Source organism: Jaculus jaculus, chromosome X (assembly GCF_020740685.1).
Source record: "Jaculus jaculus isolate mJacJac1 chromosome X, mJacJac1.mat.Y.cur, whole genome shotgun sequence".
NCBI classification, from domain to species: Eukaryota; Metazoa; Chordata; class Mammalia; order Rodentia; family Dipodidae; genus Jaculus; species Jaculus jaculus.
Genome location: NC_059125.1, coordinates 46055376 through 46076868, shown reverse-complemented (window position 1 = coordinate 46076868; position 21493 = coordinate 46055376). Strand labels below are relative to the sequence as shown.

Genomic DNA, 21493 nt, shown 5'->3' with positions numbered 1-21493 from the left:
GAAAGGGACTATAAGGGAGGGAGGAGGGAATTAAGGGGATGGTATTCTATATATTTAAGTAGAAGAACAGATTACTGGGGTGGAAAGGCCTAAGTGAGGTCAGGTGAAGAGATTGAATAAAGGAGGTCTGGAGGGAGGGTTAATCAATATCTAAGAGGGTATGAATAAGTCATATGGAAGTATATTTTGTTGGACAGTGATCAGCCCAGAATCCTTAGATTGTTACTAGAAGTTTTTCAGTGGTATACCTTCCAATGAGTTCTTGGCCAGGGAGGTTCCCGATGGCCCCCAATCATTACAGGCCATTGCTGAGTCTCTTGGTTTCCCACCAGGAATACATACACCCTATTGCTAAAGACTCCACATGCTTGGGCTGCAAGGTCTCTGAGAAATCTTGCTGGAACTGAGCTGAAAACCTCTTCCATATAGACCAGCTGACAGAAAGCTGGAAAAAGCTATGCTGCATGTAGCTCCATGGGAGAGAGAGAAGTCATCAGTGAAAATAAACAACATTGGACACTGCAAGCCTTAAGTTGAGCCAGCCAGGCCAAATGAGTCAACAGGTGCAATACCGACATACATATCTGTTGTGGTTTCATTCAGGTTTCCCGCTTAAACTTAGGTGTTCTAAATACTGTGTTCCCAGTTGATGGAAATTTGGGAATTAACACCTCCAGAAGGCAGTGTATTGTTGAAGGCAGGATTGTGGGTGTTATAACCAGCTCTTCTTGCTAATGTTTGTTACACTCTCCTGTTGCTATTGTCCATCTTATGTTGGACAGGGGGTGATGTCTACCCTCTGATCATGCCATCTCTTCCCCCTGCCATCATAGAGATTCCTCCTTGAGCCTGTAAGCCAAAATAAACCTCTGTTTTCCCACAAGCTGCTCTTGGATGGGTGATTTCTACCAGCAACGTGAACCTGATCACAACACGTGTCTGTTATGGGGGAAACCAACTGCTCTCTAATTGGCCTGGAGGCCTGCTCCATAGGAAGGAATACATGCCTGGTACTGAAAACCTGTGATGGGGGAAGTCATGAGCACTAGGGGAGTAATGCGTGCCAGTGTCTTGCTAAAGGCATATATTATGCTCACCAAACTGCCTGGTAAGCATGTCTCTTAATGTTCATACCCATATATTAATGATACTCTCACATTTGGTTAGAGAAGCATCTCTTTTCAGATGGCAATGATCTCTAAGATGACTCATAAAGCACCATAGTACTGAGAAGTGACAGAGGAGTGTCTAGCACTGAAACTTCTTTACACCTTCCAAGGCTCAGGGTCCATTGCAGAAGAGGTGGCGGAAAGAATGTAAGAGCCAAAGGAAGGGTAGGACTACTTACAAGGTGCTCTTCCAGACACAAAATGGCCTGAATATCCATGAACTCACAGTGCCTGGCACTACCTACATAAGGTGCTCATAATAGGATGAAAAGATTATGGCATCAAAATAAAAGAGATAGTGATTGATAGGAGGAGGGGATATGATAGAGTTGATTTTTGAAGGAGAAAGTGAGTGAGGGGATAGAATTATCATGGTTTATTGTCTATAACTATGGAAGTTGTCAATAAAAAGACTCTTAAAAATATTTTTAAAAAGATGGATAAAAAGCATAAAATTACCACCACAGCAGCAGAACCAGTTACCTAACCAGCAGCTATGGCTGCAGGTATTTCAAGGACACATTGGATCAAATCTTCAGTACTTTGAGAATAAACAAACTGGGGATGAGTTGCTTTGAGTATGAGAGTCATCAGAAATGTTAAATCTTCAATAAAGCTGAAAAACAGTTTTAGTAAATTGTTTAAAGGAGCATAATGAATGAAATGCAAATTAAGAACTTAAGGTGGATCCCTTAAATAATTGAATAATTTTGGATTTTGTATATTTCAGGTTTTGACCTTTCCAGTTGTAGATACTAAAATGTATCTGAAATTGTCTTTAGGGAGTTACCAAATATTTTCTTGGTTTCCCTTTGTTTACCCCTTGGTTGTCTCCTAACTCTAGGGACTCTTACTTTGTACAAGGAAGAACAGATACTGCCAAAATACCCTTGAGTGGTTTCATGCTGCCTTAAAGTTGCTGGGCTGAAGGATATCCCTGGGAAGATTTTGCAGGGCAGAAGGTCAAGGGCTGGGTTGTGGTGTTGTTTAACTTGGAAGGATGTGGATACATTTATATGCAGAAAGGGAAGGTGAATGTGAACCAAGAAATCAGGGATACAAATGACAACCTGGGCAATTGATGAAATCACGAGGAGTGAGGACGAAGCAGCAGTTAAGGATAGAGTCAAGACCAAACTGTTCCTCTTCCCATTCCCTACAGAAATGTTTCAAAATTTCTCACTTTTAAGTTCAACTTGTTATTTTCTTCTTATTCATAGCAGAAAATCTTCTCTCTGGGCAAATGGAATGGATAGATAGACCCCCAGATCTAGCTTGTATAACTTTGTCTCCTAGTTACTCAGCACAAGACTTGGGGCCTTTCTTGGGCCCAACACACTCAACCCTCAATGGTGCTTCTTGGCTCTTCCCTTTTGCCCTGTTCTCTGCCTTAGCTGTCCTGAGTGGTGGGCCTAACTTTCCCTTGGCTTCTTGGGAGATCTGTCTGATGTCTAGATCTGTTAATATTGCTGACTTTCAGGCTAGAGAGATTGCTCAGCAGTTAAAGGCGCTTTCTTGCAAAGCTTGATGGCCCGGCTTTGATTCCTCAGTAGCCATGTGGCACATGCATCTGAATTTGTTTGCAGTGGCAGGAAGCCTGATAACCCATTTTTCTCCCCACCCTCTGCTTGTCAATAATGATAAATTTAAAAAAAATATTGTTGACTGACCTTCAAGATAGTCCCTTCTTCAGCAGAAGAAAATGGGTGTCTAGTGTGATCCACATGCATGCCTTTCATTTTTAGTCTTCCTCTACTTGTCAGCACACTAAATGTCTGTCTTATTCTGTTTCCATTATGTGTTAGTCATCTGAAGAACAGCCGAGCATCTTGGCTCTGTAAACTACAAATCAGCATGCCCTTGGCCAACTTCCTTAAATGCCCTGGGCTTTGGTTCCTCATCCGTACACTGGGGACACTCAAAAGTTCCTACTGAAATGATTGCTTTAAAGAGTAAACGAGTCTGTGTCTGTTAAGCAGTGTGAGCAGTATCTGGCACTCACTAAGCACTAGATAAGCAATTAGTAAAACATTTTACAGATCTTCTATCTTCTTGCTCTCTTCCAGTCTTTGAAGATGGGTTGGTTCTTTCTCTCTTTCTTCCCAGCCTCCTTCCCATCTCCTCTTCCTCTTTCATGGTTAGCAAGTTGCCATTTGTCACCAAGGTCTGTTATCACATCTGCTGTGAAGTCTTCCTTGATTTCTCCATACACACATTTCATGCCCTACTGGATAATGGATATCTCTGAGCTCCTGGGTATATGTTTATTGCAACCTGCTTGTTTTTATTTATTTGACTTGGCTTTGCTTTTGGTATATGACCAACTCTAGGATACAGACTTTGAGTCAAATCTGTTCCATTTCTTTCCTTTGCTCTATCACTTGACATAGCATTTGGAGCTCAATATTTGTCGAATAAAATATATGTGTAAAGGACACATATTCTCAGAAAACCCTGTCATAAATATAAGCTCCTAACAAATAGGATACGATATGTTCTAATTTATTATCAATTATTTGTTAAAATTAAATCACACTACTTGTTGAACTAGGAAACACTTTCTTGTTGTGTGGGGTGCTGGGGCAGGAACCCAGAGCCTTGCAAATACTAGGCAAATCTTCTACCACTGAGCTTGAACCTAGGTCATTAGGCATGCTAAGCATGTATACTCTATCACTAAGCTATACCCCCAGATCTTTTACTTAAAAAAAAAGTCTTGCTTTTACATATTAACCAAATACTTCGCATTTGGAAATATATTACTTTTATAAGCTAATAAATTTTATATTTTAAAACATTACTTAAAAAGAATAAAAGAATCAATCCAATTTTGTTATTCACAATTGTTTGAGTGGAGTTAAGTATTGAATCACTGAGTTTCTGCACCCAGAGGGCACAGAGTCTATTTTGTATTGATCCTGTATGTGATCTCTAAGTACTACTGGACTGATAAGTGTCACTTTCCACATAAGACTTTCTGTGGAAAGACCAGCATTGCCTAGTAGGCCTTTAAAACAGATGGCAATTGACTAAGAAGCAGTCAACAGCAAAAAGCCAAATAAAAAGCATGCTGCAACTCAGCACTCTGGAAGGTAAACGCTAGAGCACTGGGAGGTGGAAAACAGTCTGACCGATATTAAAGTTCAAAGCCATCCTGGGCTATATAGTAAAACCTTGCCATCTGTGTCCAAAAGCCAAATAAGTGATATTTGTCTGAAGACAAATGATTTCTCAGAACAGGGTTATGTGAATGAAAATGAAGTTAAAAAATGAACTTTGCTCAAAAATTAAATGACTGTTTACCCCTTTCTTCCCACAGTGCAAGTTAATCACATCACTGAGACTCCCATTTGCTTTACCACAAACTGTTGACACAATTTAAGAAATACCACCAACAACAATCCCTGCCACTTTAGCTCATTTAAATGCAGATTGCACCAAATGGTAGAATTATAGATGAATGCTTTAAAGGATGTCTAAAATTATACCTCTATGAAGAATAGACTGCTAATAATGCACAGCAATTGCTCTTAACTGCTTGAGAACATCTTTGTTTGGTGACACTCAAACAGCCCTTGTATCAAGTGCACTAAGAAACAATGAATTTCAAACTAAATTAAATTGCCAAGTATGTTCCACTACATGTCAAAACAGGAGAAGCCATAGTACTTCATGTGAAATGAAGGCTGGGTAAAAATAAAGGGGAAAAAGTTGCTTATAGCTGTTTGGTCAATGGTTTTCAATGCAGATGCATTTTTCTTTTAGGAAATATATCAGAAATCAATTTATAAAGTAGATGAGCTTGGCAGCAGTTATGCTGTCATAAGATTCTGGTTCTTTGGTCTCAAAAGGATTTATTTCAGGGTTCAGTGTGCTTGTCGGTCATTAAAAGTTTGACAGAAATTAGAGGAATTTATAGCTAAGGTGTTGGATGCCATTGCCAATTAAAAATGACCAAAATGAAGATGGCATGTCTTTGTGTATGGCACAGTGACAAGGGCAACTAATTTGATGCCTAAAAATTATATGTACACTTTTTGAGATCTAGCCAGTGTTTAAAGGAGGACCACCTGGAGCTTGTTACTTCTTCACTTGCTCCTTTTCCTCTGAAAAGGACTATGATAAACAAGCAGACTGTTTTCCTCTTGTGGTCCACACAGAAGCTTTGAGCTCTCAGAGCCATTCAAACAGATAAGACAAGACAAGGTAACAGTACAGTTTGATACAGTCTCTACTGGAAGAGGATGAGAGTAATCCAAACTTCCCTCATTGGCTGAATGTCTGTAGTTCCCATCATTATGCTAAATGCTTTTCAGAGCTTGTTAATTCTCCAGTTTCATCTCTTCAGCAAATGCTTTAATATAAAGACTTCCTGTGTGCCAGGTATTACGTAAAGTATCATGGATTCAACAGTGAACAAATAGCCCTGCCCCCGTATAACTTACATTCTAGGGCTGGAGAGATTGCTCAGTGGTTAAGGCAGTTTCCTACATTCTAGATGATGTGCAAAATCGGTAAAGAAATGAGATAATAGGTTAAAGTATGCATGGCACTGAGGAGAAGAAAGCATGGGAAGTGGTTAAAGTTGTATAAGGAGGGTCAAACATAACAAGGCTGGCCAGTGAGGGTCTCATGGAGGAGCTGACATCTGAGCAGATGAGAAAATGGCCAGTATCAGGTGAAGATACATACTGTTGAAAGATTCAGTGGAAAGTGCATTGCAGCTAAAAAGAATGGCAAGTATAAAGGCCCAGAGGTTATTTGAGGAATAGTAAGAAGCACAGTTGAAACAGGAAAAGAAGGAAAGATGGGGAAGGTCATAGGAATGAGTTCCAAGAGATGGCAGAACAAAAAGACTAGATCACCTTAAGTCTTGAAGAGTATCATGAAGCTTTTAGACTGTACTTTAAAAGAAGTTGTAAGCCCTCAGAGGATTTTGGACAGGATAATGGCATGTTCTGACTAATGTAATCATAAGATCATCCTGGCTCCTATGGTAAAACAAAATTCTCTGTTGCAAGTGCGCTTGCCCAATTTTATTGATAAGGAACCGAGGCTCAAAGAAGTTAAGTAATTTACCATTCCCTAGCAAATTAGTGGGACTGTGTAATTCTAAAGTTCATGCTTTTCCCACTAAACCATACTCCTTCCCAGTTAAAACAGATTCATAATCTTGGCTGGCACAGGTGACATTTTTACAGTCCTAAGTGGCCCTCCTTCCCCATTCCCTTCTCCCCTGAAGCTGCTTAGGCCTTCTGACAAGGCAACCATGCTGTACAGCTCCCAAGGAAACCACTTACACCATATGTTCATGAAAGCAATGCCCAGCCCCAGTGACCTAATTCTCTAATGAAGTTGAGAAGCTTTCTAAGTGGCCTTGAACTCTAGTTAGGCCTTCAGTTAGATATTTGTATTATCCCCACTTAGAAGTATCTTTCCATCTGTCCTTCCGTTGACATGTACTTCGCCAACTGTCTCTATCACCCTCTACTGTCTGGCAGTACCCTGTTCTAACACTGTGCCATGATAGGATGGAAGTGTCAGCAAAGCAGGGATTTTGCTCTGTGTGGGAAACTGCAGCCCACAGGTCTGAGAGAAAGCCTGAGGGAGTACAGGATGTGAGCAGACATACATGGCTTCTGATTAGATGGAGTGAAACACATTTTGTTTGATGAATGTCAAATTAAAGGAAATGAGAAAGGGTGCTACCTAATTGTCATCAGAGTGCTGCTTGGTTTAATTTAGGTTCATCCAGATTTTCTTGCAAGCATTAGCGCCTAAGGCTTAGGTTCTTGAAACCTTGTTTACAAGAAAACTATTTTTTTAAGTTTATTTGAAAGATGCCACTTAGACTTTAATGATTCAATATGTAAGAAATTACCCTGAGATTCAGGCTTTAAAATGAAGCTTCGATTTGTCATTACTTGACTAGATGACTTTAATGGAATTATGACTTTAAAAGCTGTTTAGTAGTTCATGTTTCATAATTCTGCAAATGCCTTCACTACCCTGGAGCAGTTTAGCATTTCATTCATTCATTCATTTACTTATTTGAGAGAGAGAGAGAGAGGGAGAGAGAGACAAAGAGACAGAGAAAAAGAATAGGCACTCAAAAATGAGAAAGTTGGGCTGGAGTGACGGCTTAGCTGTTAAGGCGCTGGCCTGCAAAGCTAAAGGACCTCAGTTTGATTCCCCAGTACCCACATAAACCAGATGTACAAGGTGGTGCATGCATCTGGAGTTTGTTTGCAGTGGCTGGAAGCCCTGGCACACTCATTCTCTCCCTCTCTCTCTCTCTCTCTCTCTCTCTCTCTCTCTCTCTCTGCCTCTCCCTCTCTCAAATAAATAAATTAAAATAAAATATTACCAGGGCCTCTGTCCACTGAAAATGCCAGGCAGCCATAATGTTATACAGCTCGTTTTAAGTTTTCTTTCTTTTTGTCTCATTGGCAGAGTGTATCAGTTGTTACTTTGGATTGCAAAAATGTGCACAGTTGCTTTCACCATCCACAAAGTAACTTTCTAGTTTATTGATCTACAAATTCTGTACCTTGGGAAACCAGTAAACGAAGTCTGTTATTTCATATAAGGAAAATTAATAGGCATTTAATAAACTCATGTACTTAGTGACAAGTGTTTTAACCATTCAAGGACTTTAATGACTTATTTCCTGGTAGCAGGTTGTTATCAAAATGCCATTTTATTTATTTAATTTTATTTATTTATTTCAGAGAGAGACAGGGAGAGAATTAATGGGCACACCAGGACCTTTAGCCACTGTAAATATACTACAGATGTATGTGCTACCTTGTGCACCTGGCTTATGTGGGTCGTGGGGACTGGAACCTGGGTCCTATGGCTTTGCAGGCAAGCACTTTAACTTCTAAGCCATCTCTCTAGCCCACCATTTTATTGATAAGCTATGATGCTTATGATTTCCATTCTAGCATTGATAACCTCTTGCTCCTTAGTGTTGGAGTTGAGTTATAAAACAATTGCTGGGTCTGGTGGCACAAATTTGTAATCTCAGCTAATTGGGAGGCAGAAGCAGGAGGATCTCAAGTTCAGAGGCTACATGGGCTACAGACTAAATTCAAGACCAGCCTAGGAAACTCAGTAAGAACCTGAGTCAAGGTGAAAAAAGCAAGATGGTAATAAAAAGAAGACTGGGATTACATAGATCATTGATAGAGTGTCAAACAAGTAAAAGGCCATAGGTTCAGTCTTATCCTCAACCCATCCTATACACAGAGATAATTTGGTAAAGTGAAATTTGGGACTTTTTAATAGAAAAAGAGGTTAAGTATTCTTATATATATATATTTTGTGTGTTTCCATTTTCTTTACAGAGACATATTGCTTGACATAACTGCTGGGAAGCTCATAGAGCAGGAGCTCATAACCATTGCACGTCACTACCGTGCACCTGAGAACACTGAATCAGATGTGAATTTCTTAATTGCACAGGCCCATGAAAAGTTCAAGAAAAATATGTATGAAAATTTTGATGTCTTCATTTTTAACTGTATGTATGAAGATCGAGCAAAGTAAGCCTTGATTTTTTTATTCTAATAAATCATTTAAGTTTATGTGAATTTGAGTAATAGAAGAATTTATATTTTATCCAAAAGGCAAAAGAAAATTGACATCATACCCAGTTTTTTAAAAAAAAGCTATGTAAAGATGTTAGGGTACAGGAGGATAATAGAGAAGACCCTGTATCATTTTTTAAAATAGGCTGTCACCTTATATTCTTTGGAATGAAACATATAGTAAACATATGTAAATAGAATTTTTCCAAAATTATTCTGAAAAATAAAGCTCCATGTAATCTATTTCTAAGATATTGATCATGTGTGTTCAGCATGATTAGGTCATTTTTTTATATGCAGCTGGAGACCATGACCTTAATATGTTTAGTGATTCATTTTACCTGCATACCTGATGAAGTAGGGGAAATAAAAATTTATTGATCTCATCTATATTTAAAAATCTTAGTTCTCACTTTGGATTTTAATCTTATCACTGCACACTATGACTCCTTGGCTTACCTCCAAAAATGAAGTCTGCAATTAAGTAGCCAGGTGCAGGCCCTATGTATATTTGACAATACCATAATTTATTTAAAAATGAACATGATATTCCCCTACTCCATATTTCATTTTTGTTGAGCGATAGAGATAATATTTTTCTTTACACTTCTTTAAGCCTCCTGGAGGGTGTGTGGACTGAGCTTTCATAACCTTGGCCCTATTTTCTACCCCAAGATGGCAGATGTAACTCTCTGCTAAATAATCACTTCATGAAAGTATGGGGACTGCTTGATGAGACGACCTAGGGTGCATCTAGATCCGACAAACTTTACTTATAGACATCAACATTCTCATTGTAAAGAAAGAAAGAGCTACTTTTTTCCTTTGGGTTCTAATTTTATGCTGTACCTGAATGCACATTGGCGGAGTGAGGATATTAGACAAGCATTTCTGATTCCCTATTGGGCCTCCTATAGAGAAAATGACTTACTTCTGACAAAATTAGAGTGAATTTTAAAGCTTCAATTGGGTTTAGGTCTAAGGAAAAGTCCAGAAAAATACCCTGAAGTCATATTATACTTGGGTTGGAGGCTCTAAATGTCTGTTAAATTGGGACATGTTTTCAAATATCAGAATCCTTTTTGACTAGTGGTCAAGAATGCAGATCAATTACTTAGAGCAATACTCGTGGCTACAGCTTTAATAGGCTGTACTATCATCTCTATCTGAATCTTAAAGGAAAGGCCTTCTTAAAGCCAGAAACCTGGTGACCTCTGAAATGGAAAAAATGCTGAAATGCAATATGACTATTTTTCCTTAAGGTAGATTCCAGTGCCAATTTTCATATTTACTTCCATTTTAGGACATATCACATTCATATTTTCTTTCCTATAGCATGCAGTTGTTGCTAACTAGATGCATGGTGGTACATAAAGGCCCATTAACTTTGTTTTTAATGCAGAAAAGGTGTATTGCCCACCAAAGACATCAGAAGGATGTGCAAGTCCTCCAGGTTACCTTTGAGTGATGACTTGCTAGATGAATTATTGACCAAGTGAGTAAGAAATGCCCCTTTTGGGGCATTTTCTTATATATGCCTTTAATTGCCTTTGATTTACCCTTGACTGTTTTGATCATATGATTGTTGATAAGGAAAGGATAGCCATGATTTTGAATATCAAAATTTGTGGCATTAGATGGGCTAACTGTTTGGGGACTGGCTCTCTTCAAGATTTCAGCCAGGTTTCTCCATGTTCCATACCAACAGTATATGGTGTCTTCAGCAGTAGGGTCTTACCATTAACCTCTGGTGGGTAATCAAGTGCTCTGACCAAAGACTGTCTTGTTTTGGGAAACCTTGTAGGACTCTCTGAACAAGTGCTCATTGTAAGTGTTAAGTGCATCCTGGTACTGAGAGTTACAGGCCAGTGGCAAAGGAAAAGAAATAAAATAGAAAAAAAGAAGAAAGAAAAGAAATCAGAGAAATTTAAGGTTAGGTTTCATCTCACCCTCTCCAGGGCCCTTCAATTTAGGTGCTCCCCCTAAGGTCCTCTTGAGGGTTCAACCTTTTAGACTATCTTCCAGGATATAGGATTCTATGGTACCAGTTCCATTTGGGTTCAGCTTTATGCCACTGCTACCTTTACCCTCCCCTCAAGCCCTACCCTCCCTATTGTCTAGGTCTCAAGGTGCCTATCAGGTATGCCAGCATCTCGGGCTGATCCAGGTTACGAGCCACAGATGAGTGAGAACATGTGATGGTTGTCTTTCTGTGATTGTGCAAGTTCACTTAGTATGATCTTTTCTAAGTTTGACCATTTTTCTACAAATTTCATTGTGTCACTTTTTTCTTACTGCTGAATAGAATTCCATTATGCAGATATACCACATCTTGGTTATCCATTTGTCCAATAATGGGCACCTGAGTTGATTCCAGTTTTTAGCTGTTATGAATTGAGCAAGTATAAACATGGTTGAGCAAATCTCTCTGAACTGAGGCATGGAGCTTTTAGGGCAAATGTCCAGTGAGGGAATAACTGGGTCTGTTGGTAACTCTATAGTCAACCTTTTTAGGAGTCTCCACATTGCTTTTCATAGTAGTTATACCAGCTTACATTCCCACCAACAGTGAATGAGGATTCCTATGCATTATTAGAGTTCATGTTTTGGATATTAATGCATACTTGTACCTGGGTTTGTGGGACAAGATGAAATAGGTTACTTCATAAGTGATGAGGATATTAAATATATAACTAAGGGCAGTGCTTTTCAAAGCAATAATTCCTGATGGCTAAAGACAAACAGTAGGAATACCTAGGATTACTTGCCCAGGACTCTCTCCTTCTCTAGCATCAGGTGTAAAACCTAAAGATTATGATATCATAAAAAGAAATCACACTGAACTGCTTCCTGTAACATGTAACCTTACTGGTAAACCTCAGTTTTCACTTGTGTATACCACCCACCTTGTCACCAAGATTCTGATCATTATACTTCATATGGTATTAGTTCAGTGCCTCCTCTGACATATGTATCTTGATAAGTCTGATATTGTTGCCTTATATTAGATATTATAATCATTGCTTTGGATTTAATATTTCCTCTACTTTTTGAGAACAATTTAATGTTGTTAGAACTATTGCCCTTCCTATTTTATACATGAAAAATTTTGGATTTTTCCCAAATATATAGTATACTAGACAAGGGTGTCAATCCTATTGACATTGCAACATGACATTGTCATCTATAAATGTGTAGGGATGCATTCATAGCTATTCTTTTTTTAAATTATTTATTTATTTGAGAGTGACCGACACAGAGAGAAAGACAGATAGAGAGAGAGAGAGAGAATGGGCACGCCAGGGCTTCCAGCCTCTGCAAACAAACTCCAGACGCATGCTCCCCCTTGTGCATCTGGCTAAAGTGGGACCTGGGAACCGAGCCTCAAACCGGGGTCCTTAGGCTTCACAGGCAAGCGCTTAACCACTACGCCATCTCTCCAGCCCATTCATAGCTATTCTTGACACATGTGCCTTGTGGGCTGCAGATTGGACACACCTGATCTAGAACTATGGCTTGACCATTGAACCTTCAAATGCTTACCCCTCTGCTTCTAATAATTTTGAAGTTTTGTCTACAAATAGCCAGTATACTGACCATCCAGCTTCCATTATAATGCCTGTCCCAAGGTTTGTGTTTTCTTGTTACTATTACCACTATTGTTCCGAGCCACATTTCTTCGTGGCTATAGCAGGGCTTCGTTATTTTTCTTCTACCACTCTCTATAGTTTCAGATCTGTTTTCACATGCAGCAGTTATTCTTCTCTATGCTTGGCTCAGGGCTTTTTGTTGGAGTGTTGTTCATAAGCACGGCTAGAGTAGAGGAGTCCTCATTGGAAACAAAAGGAGAAAACAAAGAAACAGACACACACACAAGCTCTATGTGTGGGAATTAGGGTCCAGTGTATCAGGAGAGAGATCCAGTTGGATGTACATATGCAGTAAGCTGACCTCACTGCATTTTATTTAGGAATTTTATGTACTGTCAGCTCTATTTATTGTTTGTTTTGGCTCCATTTGCTTTTATTTGGCTAGTAGCAGTGTCGAGGATAAATAGGTCATCTTGTCATAAGACACTTCATATGAAGGAGACAGGCCTAGGAGTCAAAATTCTCTGTAGTCATCACCTTCCTCAGCCCCCTTTCTTCTTCCCAGCAGTCCAGAGAAATGAGCTACCAGGCATTAATACATAAACTTTGAGTCTTCTCACTGTTTTGCTTTTCTCTTTAGTAGGGAATAACTTCCAGTTTTCTTCACCTGCTAAATGCCAGCTCTTCAAGCACCATTTCAAATGGCAGCACATCTATGAAGCCCTCTTGTGTTTGCTTGGCTGATGATTGAGATCGCCTAAGGATCCTCACAGTGCTCTGTTCCTGTTTTTGCCCCTTACCTAGTAATGAAGAGTTGTGATTTAGCCTTTGGTCCATTCAGATACTGATACCTACTCCTAATGGGTTTAGTTCACTACCTGTGAACAACCAATGAGTGGTCACATCTTGACAATTTGGCCTCCTACCTTGTCTTTTATGTTCATTGTATTTACTTGCTAGCTGTGTGAACTTGTATAAGAGTTTTGATGTGCCTGATTCTCAGGTCCTTTACCTTTACAAAGGGATAATAGCACTCCCTTCCTAATATTTACTTCCTAGTAGTCCTGAGCACTGAGTGAGATAACATACAGAAAGTTCTTGGCATAGCACCTCATGCTAATGATGGCTGAAGACTAGAAAATGAAGTTGAGACTGGGACCACAGTCAACACAGTGCAACCTAGACCTAAACTAGAACAAACTTATTTCGTTTATGTAAGAAGTCTTGTTTTTCAACAGTTGGTCCTGTATGCTTATCACACATTAAGCTGTCTTCTACTCAGGAAGCTGTAGATCTTTATTAGATTATCTTGCAATGGGCTAGCGGACAAGTTGTCCTGAAAGCCCAGTAGTGTGGGAACCTGGCCTCTGGAGGACCCAGAGTTCTTATACAGTGCTTCCCTTTCTCTCTCTCAGAAGACTATTTTGTCTTTGCCTTTATAATTTGATATTAAATATAAAAAGACTATTCCACAACTTGCTTGGGAGTAGTGGACACAGCCTCCTCCAAGTCCAACTTATGTTTGAGAAGATCATCCCTCTCCACTGCTGAGCAGACCATGTTCAGTCTAACTCTGCCTCTAATTGTGCAGTGACCCTTCTCCATACTCAGGGGAAACTTCAGACTAATCAGATTAGAAAATGTCTCATTCCCATTCCCCTCTCCCTCCAATATGCCCTGCCATGATTTGGGTCACATGCTTGATGTTTTGCATCATCTCCGCAGATTCCTTTCAAAGACTGCCCTAATTCCTAATGGGCCCATCAGCCTGCATCTTACATTTATATTCTGCATTCTTACTTTTCCCCACAGACTTTACAGGGCTTTTCAGAGCCTTGACAAGTGTCTCTTTCTTCACAGTCCTCCTCAGGGCACGCTAAACCAGAGTCCTCTATGGCGTCTACAGTTTCCCATGGGAGGCAGGCAGGCAGATTGTTGATTTTGTTCAATGCACACTGTGCTGGAAGTTAGCTTTACCTGCCTCAGGAAGAGGCTGGGCAGATTCTGGGCAGTGTGAATTCAGATCATGAGGCAGAAAGCAATGTGACTATAGGATTGGGTCTTTCCTTTCACTTAGTGACCATTACCTACACATTTCTCCCGTCACTGTGGTCAGATTTCTTTTTTATTCCATTCTTTTGTTCTTATAATTCAGCTAGGTCTTTTCCTCATTACAGAACCCAACATGTAATCAGGACTCCAAAATCTTTTCACCTTAAGTTCTCTAGCCCCCAGAAGTTGTGCTGTTCTAAGTCTCCTTCATACTGGTACATTTATATTCTGAGTTCTTACTCCTTTAGCTGGTATGAAGTCACCATAGTCACCACACAAATTCATTTCACTAATGCACAGAGTATCAGACTTCAGTGTTCTCAGTAGTAGTGGTTATTATCCATTAATAAAAGCAGTGACATTTTGTACTGACATAGTGTTAAGGACCCAGGAGTAGTTTGTACATTTTCGAACATGTTAAAAGGTATATTTTAATGGTAGGCTCATTTACTAAGTGCAGATGATGAGGTAGAAGGAGAGTCTTTCACTGAAAGAGTGTACTTAAAGCCAAGGTGAATCATAATGTTAGAAAAATTCTCTAAGATACCCCAAACATTTGCTTTTGTCTGAGCTTCTAGGGATTTAACTATGTCCCATTTATGTTTGCAGCCTCAGAGACTTGTCTTGTGCTAGTACATTGTACATGTTTTGGGAGAAGGGGGACCATGAGCATGGGACCCACACACATGACTCTCAAGTCCAGCTCTATTGCTTCCTGGCCATATAGTTCTTGTGTATTTACTAAACCCTCTGAATATATATGAATGGTCTTCAGTACTACTAAGCAAGAAATTTTATTTCTTAAACTGCAGGGGATAGAAAGAAATCTGAGATCATTGCAACCTATACTCCTTATAGAATTGGGGAGTAGAAAATGTGGCCTTTTCTGCTAATTGTGACCTTCTGAATCTAGACTGGGAATAACTGGAAACTCAAGTGCAGTTCTTCCCTCAGCAGCTCTGCCTCAAGCTACTCTTTTATAGCTGGTTTTGGGTTCCTTGGAATGCCTTAGAACAGGCCTCCCAAGAGAGCTGGTGCCTCATCCAGAAAGATCAGTTAAAATGGAAAAAGTTAACAGGGCTTTAAAATCATCTCATTATGTTCTGCCCAGCCTTGCCCCCTCTTAGAAGTAGGGCTTGGTCTCATGTGATTTCACCCAGCGATACCTGGCAGTGAGGCTGACAAGTAAGCACTGAGCCATGTGGCTGTTGTTACAGAATGTTTGGTGTGCTGATGGTTTCATAGTGGAGTTCTGTTTTTTTCTCTATACTTGTCTCTCTCTTCCACTCCTTCCCTTCTCTACCTCTGTACTTTTGCCTTCATTTTCTCTGTACTCTCACCCATCCAGAGACTTTCTGCAAGTTCAAATATAAGGGGATATAGAGTTAAAGAAAACTTTTAAAACATAATCCCAAACCATGTGGCCATTTTGACCAAAAGAGTACTGACTATATAGTCCATATTTGGCAGCTGTGCCCTGCCTCACCAAGCATCTTAGTGCTGGAATCACAATTGCAATTTAAAGGGCTGAATACTCAGAGATAAACAGTTACTAATTGGCTACTTGAGTGATTCCATATCACTTATATTTAGTTTGTATGTCCAACCACTGCAGTGGTCCAGAGCTTCCCTTTCCTTAAGCATCTGGCCGCAAAGACATTCACCTTGTCTTTTAGAACATATCCCTATAGTCACTGGTAATGAACAAATGAAGTGGACCTCACTGCCCTTCCTCTCTTCCCAACGATTACCCTAAGTGATGAAGTAGCCAATGCCATGGAGGAGAAGCAGGTTCCTCTTCAACAAAACACAGCTGCCACTAAGCCTTTCACCTCTGTGGGAACAAAGCAGGCCAACATTATTCCCTGTGGTGAGGGTGGCTGGCTTCTTCAGTTTTCAAGCTATTCATCATTCTTGGGAGGTGAGCATGGACATCAGTCAAATGTCCCATTAGACTCACTTCTAAGGACTCCCACCTAGCAAGGCCCTGGAAAGTTTGCTTGTGGGGGGGCATTATTATTTAGAGAAGAATCAGAGAAATTGCCTTCCCTCCCCCTTCTTCAACAAACATGTCTCTTAGTTTGTGTAGGGAAGGAAATGGTGGATTGCCAAAGTATCAAAGGGAAAGAAGAATTTATGGGGGTTTTAGGAAAACACTTTAGCACTATGAGCTGGGACTTGAAAGTAAGGAGGCTGACTTTTTAACAAGCATAGAAACACTTAAAAGCCAGAATTAGCCTTGCCCTTTAGGGCAGTCACCCTGGAAGGCTGTGCACTGATTTCAACAATGTTACCATAGAAAGTTCGTCTTTGGAATTGGCTTCAAAGCCTTTTAAAACGAATTTCTTCCAGAGTGGCAAATCTCCCTCCTTTGACTGTGGATCAGAGTTTTAGCAAGAGCCAAATATCCTTTGAAGAGGAGTGAAGTAGAGAGCACAGGTGGAGAATCTGCATCATACTTTTGATCAAAAGCCTAGTGTGACTATTAAATCAGGAGATCTGTTTTCTATATGATTCATAGGTATTTCCAAAATATATTCAAAGAATAACTGGTATTTGGCGAGTGATGACATTAGTCATGAGACAGAGGCCTCCATGGATGGGTACAATATTGATGACTTTCAGGAGCAACTATGACTGACCAACCTACTTATCCTCACTTCCTTGACATTCACCCTTTCTCTATCTCTGAAATGTTTCTCCTATTGCCTCCTTCAGCCTGTCCTATTTTTATTTTAAAATTTTACTTAGTTATTTGAGGGAGAGAGTAAAAGGCAGATAGAGAGAATGTGTAGGGCTATGCCAGGACTACTGCAAGCAAACTCCAGATGCATGTGCAACCTTGTGCATCTGGCTCTATGTAGGTACTAGGTAATTGAACCCAGGTCCTTTGGCTTTTCAAGCAAGGGTCTTAAACCACTAAGCAATCTCTCTAGCCCCTGTTCAATTTTTAGAACTGGAAGTTGTTACTTTGTACCCTACGTCTCTCTCTTACATTCTCATGCAGTAACCGTAGTGTGATAGTTTGAATGTAGAATGACACTTTCATAGTTTCATGTGTTTTGAATGCTTGGCCCCCAGTTGGTGGTAGTTTTGGAGGTGGAGCCTTGCTGGAGGAGGTGTGCTGCTGGGGACAGGCTTAGGGGTATTACAGCAAGCTCAGCTCACTCTCTTGCTGCTTTCTGCCAGTTTCTATGTCAAGAACTGATGTCCATCCTTTGCTCTACCATATTTTCCCTGCCATGCTGAAACTTCTCCTGAGACTATAAGCCAAAATATATACCCTTTCCTTTTTTCAGCTGTTTTGGTCAGGTGTTTTGTCCCAATCAAAGGTTAAAACAATACATGGTGTATATTGAAAAAAGTATATACTATAATAGCAAATGATGGCATGAAAAATCTCCTATCAATAGTCCAGGGAAGAAGCTATGTACAGAATTTGGCAGCAGGGAGGGAAACTAAGAGATTTATTTCAAGTGATCAGGCTTCCGACTAGTAGTGTTCCTTTTTTTCTAAGACTGTTGTGTCCATGTTTATTGCCTAAAAAGCATGTTTCATGGTCTCATCTTCAAAGTTTTTTAGTATTTTATTTGTATTTATTTATTTGAGAGACAGGAAGAAAGAGGCAGATAGACAATGGATGCATTAGGGCCTCCAGCCACTGCAAAGGACCTCTAGGCACATGCACCACTGTGTGCATCTGGCTTATGTGGTTTCTGGGATGTTGAACCTGGGTCCTTTGGCTTTGCAGGCAAGTGCCTTGACCACTAAGATATCTCCATCCCTTCGTCAAAGTTTTATTTGTATAAAACTGATAGATCATAGTCAAAGTAATCCAATCATCTTGAGGTTAATTATCACAATAGCCACCTCTAACCACATTAGTAGCTGCATTTGACCTTTACAGCTGCTTCTATAGGCAATCAAAGGCATGTACATAGCATTCTTTTTGCTTAATCATTTATAAATATTATTTATTACCCTACTATTATGATGATTGAGAATTTAGCATGATCTTGATTCCTATTATTAAATTTGTTTCTGTATCTCTCAGGCTCTCTTTAGCGCTGGTGTTCTGGAAATTAATGGTTGGTGTGTATATGTGTGTGTGTTCATTATGCATACTACTTTATGGGGTCTTTAAGTTTTGATACACCTTTGTTTATAAAAAATTGTCTATTAGTTGTTTCATGATTTTCTCCCTATTAATAGTTTAGATTTTCTATGTTTGGACATTTTCTCTTCCCAGTTTTCCCATTTTCATTTTAATGTTTTTACTAAGGGATTCCTTCCACTTTACATTTCAAGGCTTCTGTGTCTTTTTACTGGTATCATATTTTTAATTTCAAGAATGTGTTTTTAGGCTATATATTTCTCATTTTTAATAGTGTTCTGTTCTCTTTCCAGGGGAGTAATGCATTCTCTGATATCTTGCCTTCTTTTCTCTGAATGGTCTTTGTTTTTCTGGTTCCTTCTTCTCTAAATCCTTGTTACTCGATTGACCTCTGTCCTTAAGTTTGAATACTTGGTGGAGGCAAGAATACCTTGTTGATGGTGAATTTCACTGTACATGTAGCTCCTATAGCTTCATCTTCCATAGAGAATCATTGAAAGTTGGAGTATGGATATTTCTCTGGAAGCATTCATAGTGTTGAGAGATTAATCCTCTCTATCTCTTCTATGCTAGGAGGGAAGATGTAATGGGAGCAGAAAGGAGAGCTTAAGCATGGCCACTGGTATTCTAAAAGCAAGAGGGGTGACTGACCAGTGTCAAATCCAAGGTGTAATTCACTCTTCTGCTTTAATTATTGACTCCATCTCCCTTTACCTTCTTTTGTCCCCTGCTTCATTGAGCCCCTTATTCTTTCCAATTAGTCCCTTTTCTGCTTTAATGTATTTTTTTAATTTTGATCTCCTCCATAACCCGTGAAAAAAAATGTTGATGGGGCCCAATATTGTGCAGGTCGTGTGCAAGTAACAGTAAGCCAGTGTCTGGTCATGAAGGCAATGATCACTTTGTGTCTAAAAGACAGTGTTCCCAAACACTCCTCCTCATCCTCTGGCTACTATATCCTTTTCTCCCCCTCCTCTACAATCTCCCCTGAGCCTTGGAGGGATTACTCTCAGTGTGTCATCTAATGTTGACTTATTAGGAGTCACTTATTCTCAGCACTTGGAAGAATTTTGAGTCTGCCAAAAAAAAAAAAAAGCTTCTTGAACCAAAATTGAGATCAGTACTAATCTATGGACATAGACATAAATATTTAGAGGGCTATTTTATAGGCACAGCATATCCACTTTGCTAACAACAGTAGTAACTTGTCCTCTAGGACCTATGGCCTTCCCAGTCATAGAATTTTGACTAAGTTTTCAGTACCAGGCATGAATTTCTTCCTGTGCAGCAGGCTTCAAATCTAATCCAAGAGCAGTTAGATACCCCATGACTGGAATGCCACTACTGCATCAGAGGGCACATGCTGCCTGGTCAGCCGGTTGTATACCTCATAGGATCCACTGGTAGTTAAGTCTACTGTTGACTTTTCTTTTCCAGCAGCCTGCACAAAATCAGAGATTCTTGAGTTGAATTTTTCTAGAGTTCAAACCTCTATACCCTCCAGGGAGAAGGACAGCATACAGAAAGACACTTAGGAGCCCAGCTACCTTGGCTTTCTTCATGTTTTTGGACAGTTCTTTATTTAATGACCACAACTTAACCCTGACCTTATTGGTATCTATAGACTTCACTTGATGAGTCACTTAGAGTTTGTTTTGTGGGCCCTATTGAGTATCAGTGCCCCTCCATGGGCAGTTAAAGTTCTAAAGTTTGGCTTCCATTCCTCTGCTTTGCCAAGTCAGTTACTAATCCGAGATCTGCTTTTCATCTTGCAACACATTTTGCAATCCCTTTTCCATTGTTGACTTTTTTTCAGCTATCTTTGTCATTGTATATATTCCTTTTGAATTCTTATTTTTAGCTCTTTGTAGGTGAAAGGTGAGATTTGGTAGAAAGAAAGAAATATTTGGATCAGTCCATTATGATGTACTGTTATGCTGTCCACTTACCAAGAATGCGGCCTCTCCAAGAAGCGTTAGATTTACACCTTTAAATTGACAGATTAGTTGTTTGCTCCCCTGAACCCCTTTGGGGAGATACCAACATGCAATGAGTAGTCCCACATATACTATCATACAGAACTGAAGAAAAAGCCTTGGAGTATTTTAACACATTGGTCATCTCTTCCTTTAAGCCTGGCGCTAAGATTTGAGAAAGATAAAAATCTTTCATTTCTTCTCAGAATGTTTTCTACATTTCTGAGTTGTGTACACTCTCTTTTACAACTTTTAAGCCTTCTTGTTTGTTATTTGATTCACAAATATCTCTCAAAGTATCCTTTTAAATATGTAAATAGTTAGCTGTATTGAATCTGATATATCATGAGCTGGGCAGAGAAGGCTGAGGTTAGGAGGTAACAGGAAAACATGGGCAGTTAATAGAGTCAGTGGTATCAGAAACTAATAGGGCTTCACTTAGTGACTTCTATAAATTTTCTTGTGAATTCTAATCCAGGGAAAATCTAAATTCAGGCCTAGATACTCAGGAAAACCTTCCTAAGGAAATGGTATTTGAGTTCAGACCTTGAAAATGCAGGTAACAGAAAGTGCAAATGCTGTGAACAATGTCAGAAGACCTGGAACATTAGGACAGGGAGTTTTCAGGTGAGGTCATGATCAGACAAATCAGTCAGAGCCAGGTGCATTAGGAGTGCATTAGAAAGCCACTGGGGGATTTCAAGCAAGGAAGTGATTGAATGGATCCATGTTTTAAAAAATATTTCCCTTTTGGAAGTTGGATCTGCTAGAACATAAGCGTGGATAGGAGTACCAAGAGCAAGGTGGAGAGCTATTGCTATAATCCAAGTAAATTGTGATAGTAATCGGGTAGTAAATGAGATGGAGAAAAGTAGATAGATTTGTACTGTGCTAGGAATGTTTAACCCACTGTGCAGTGGATTATATGCAAGGAGTAAAGTCTGATGTCATCCTATGTCTATATGGTAGTCTATTGTTCCCAAATTACACTTCTGAACTC

The 21493-nt window shown here is 39.6% G+C and overlaps 1 protein-coding gene across 1 annotated transcript in view; it reads left to right on the top strand.

Moving 5' to 3' along the window:
• Positions 1-21493, top strand: part of Efhc2 (EF-hand domain containing 2) — a 195930-nt gene that overhangs the window by 156277 nt on the left and 18160 nt on the right. The window contains exons 12-13 of the mRNA XM_045140027.1: positions 8519-8716; positions 10164-10256. Of these exons, the coding sequence (XP_044995962.1) occupies positions 8519-8716; positions 10164-10256 (291 nt within the window). The remainder of the gene's footprint in view (positions 1-8518; positions 8717-10163; positions 10257-21493) is intronic.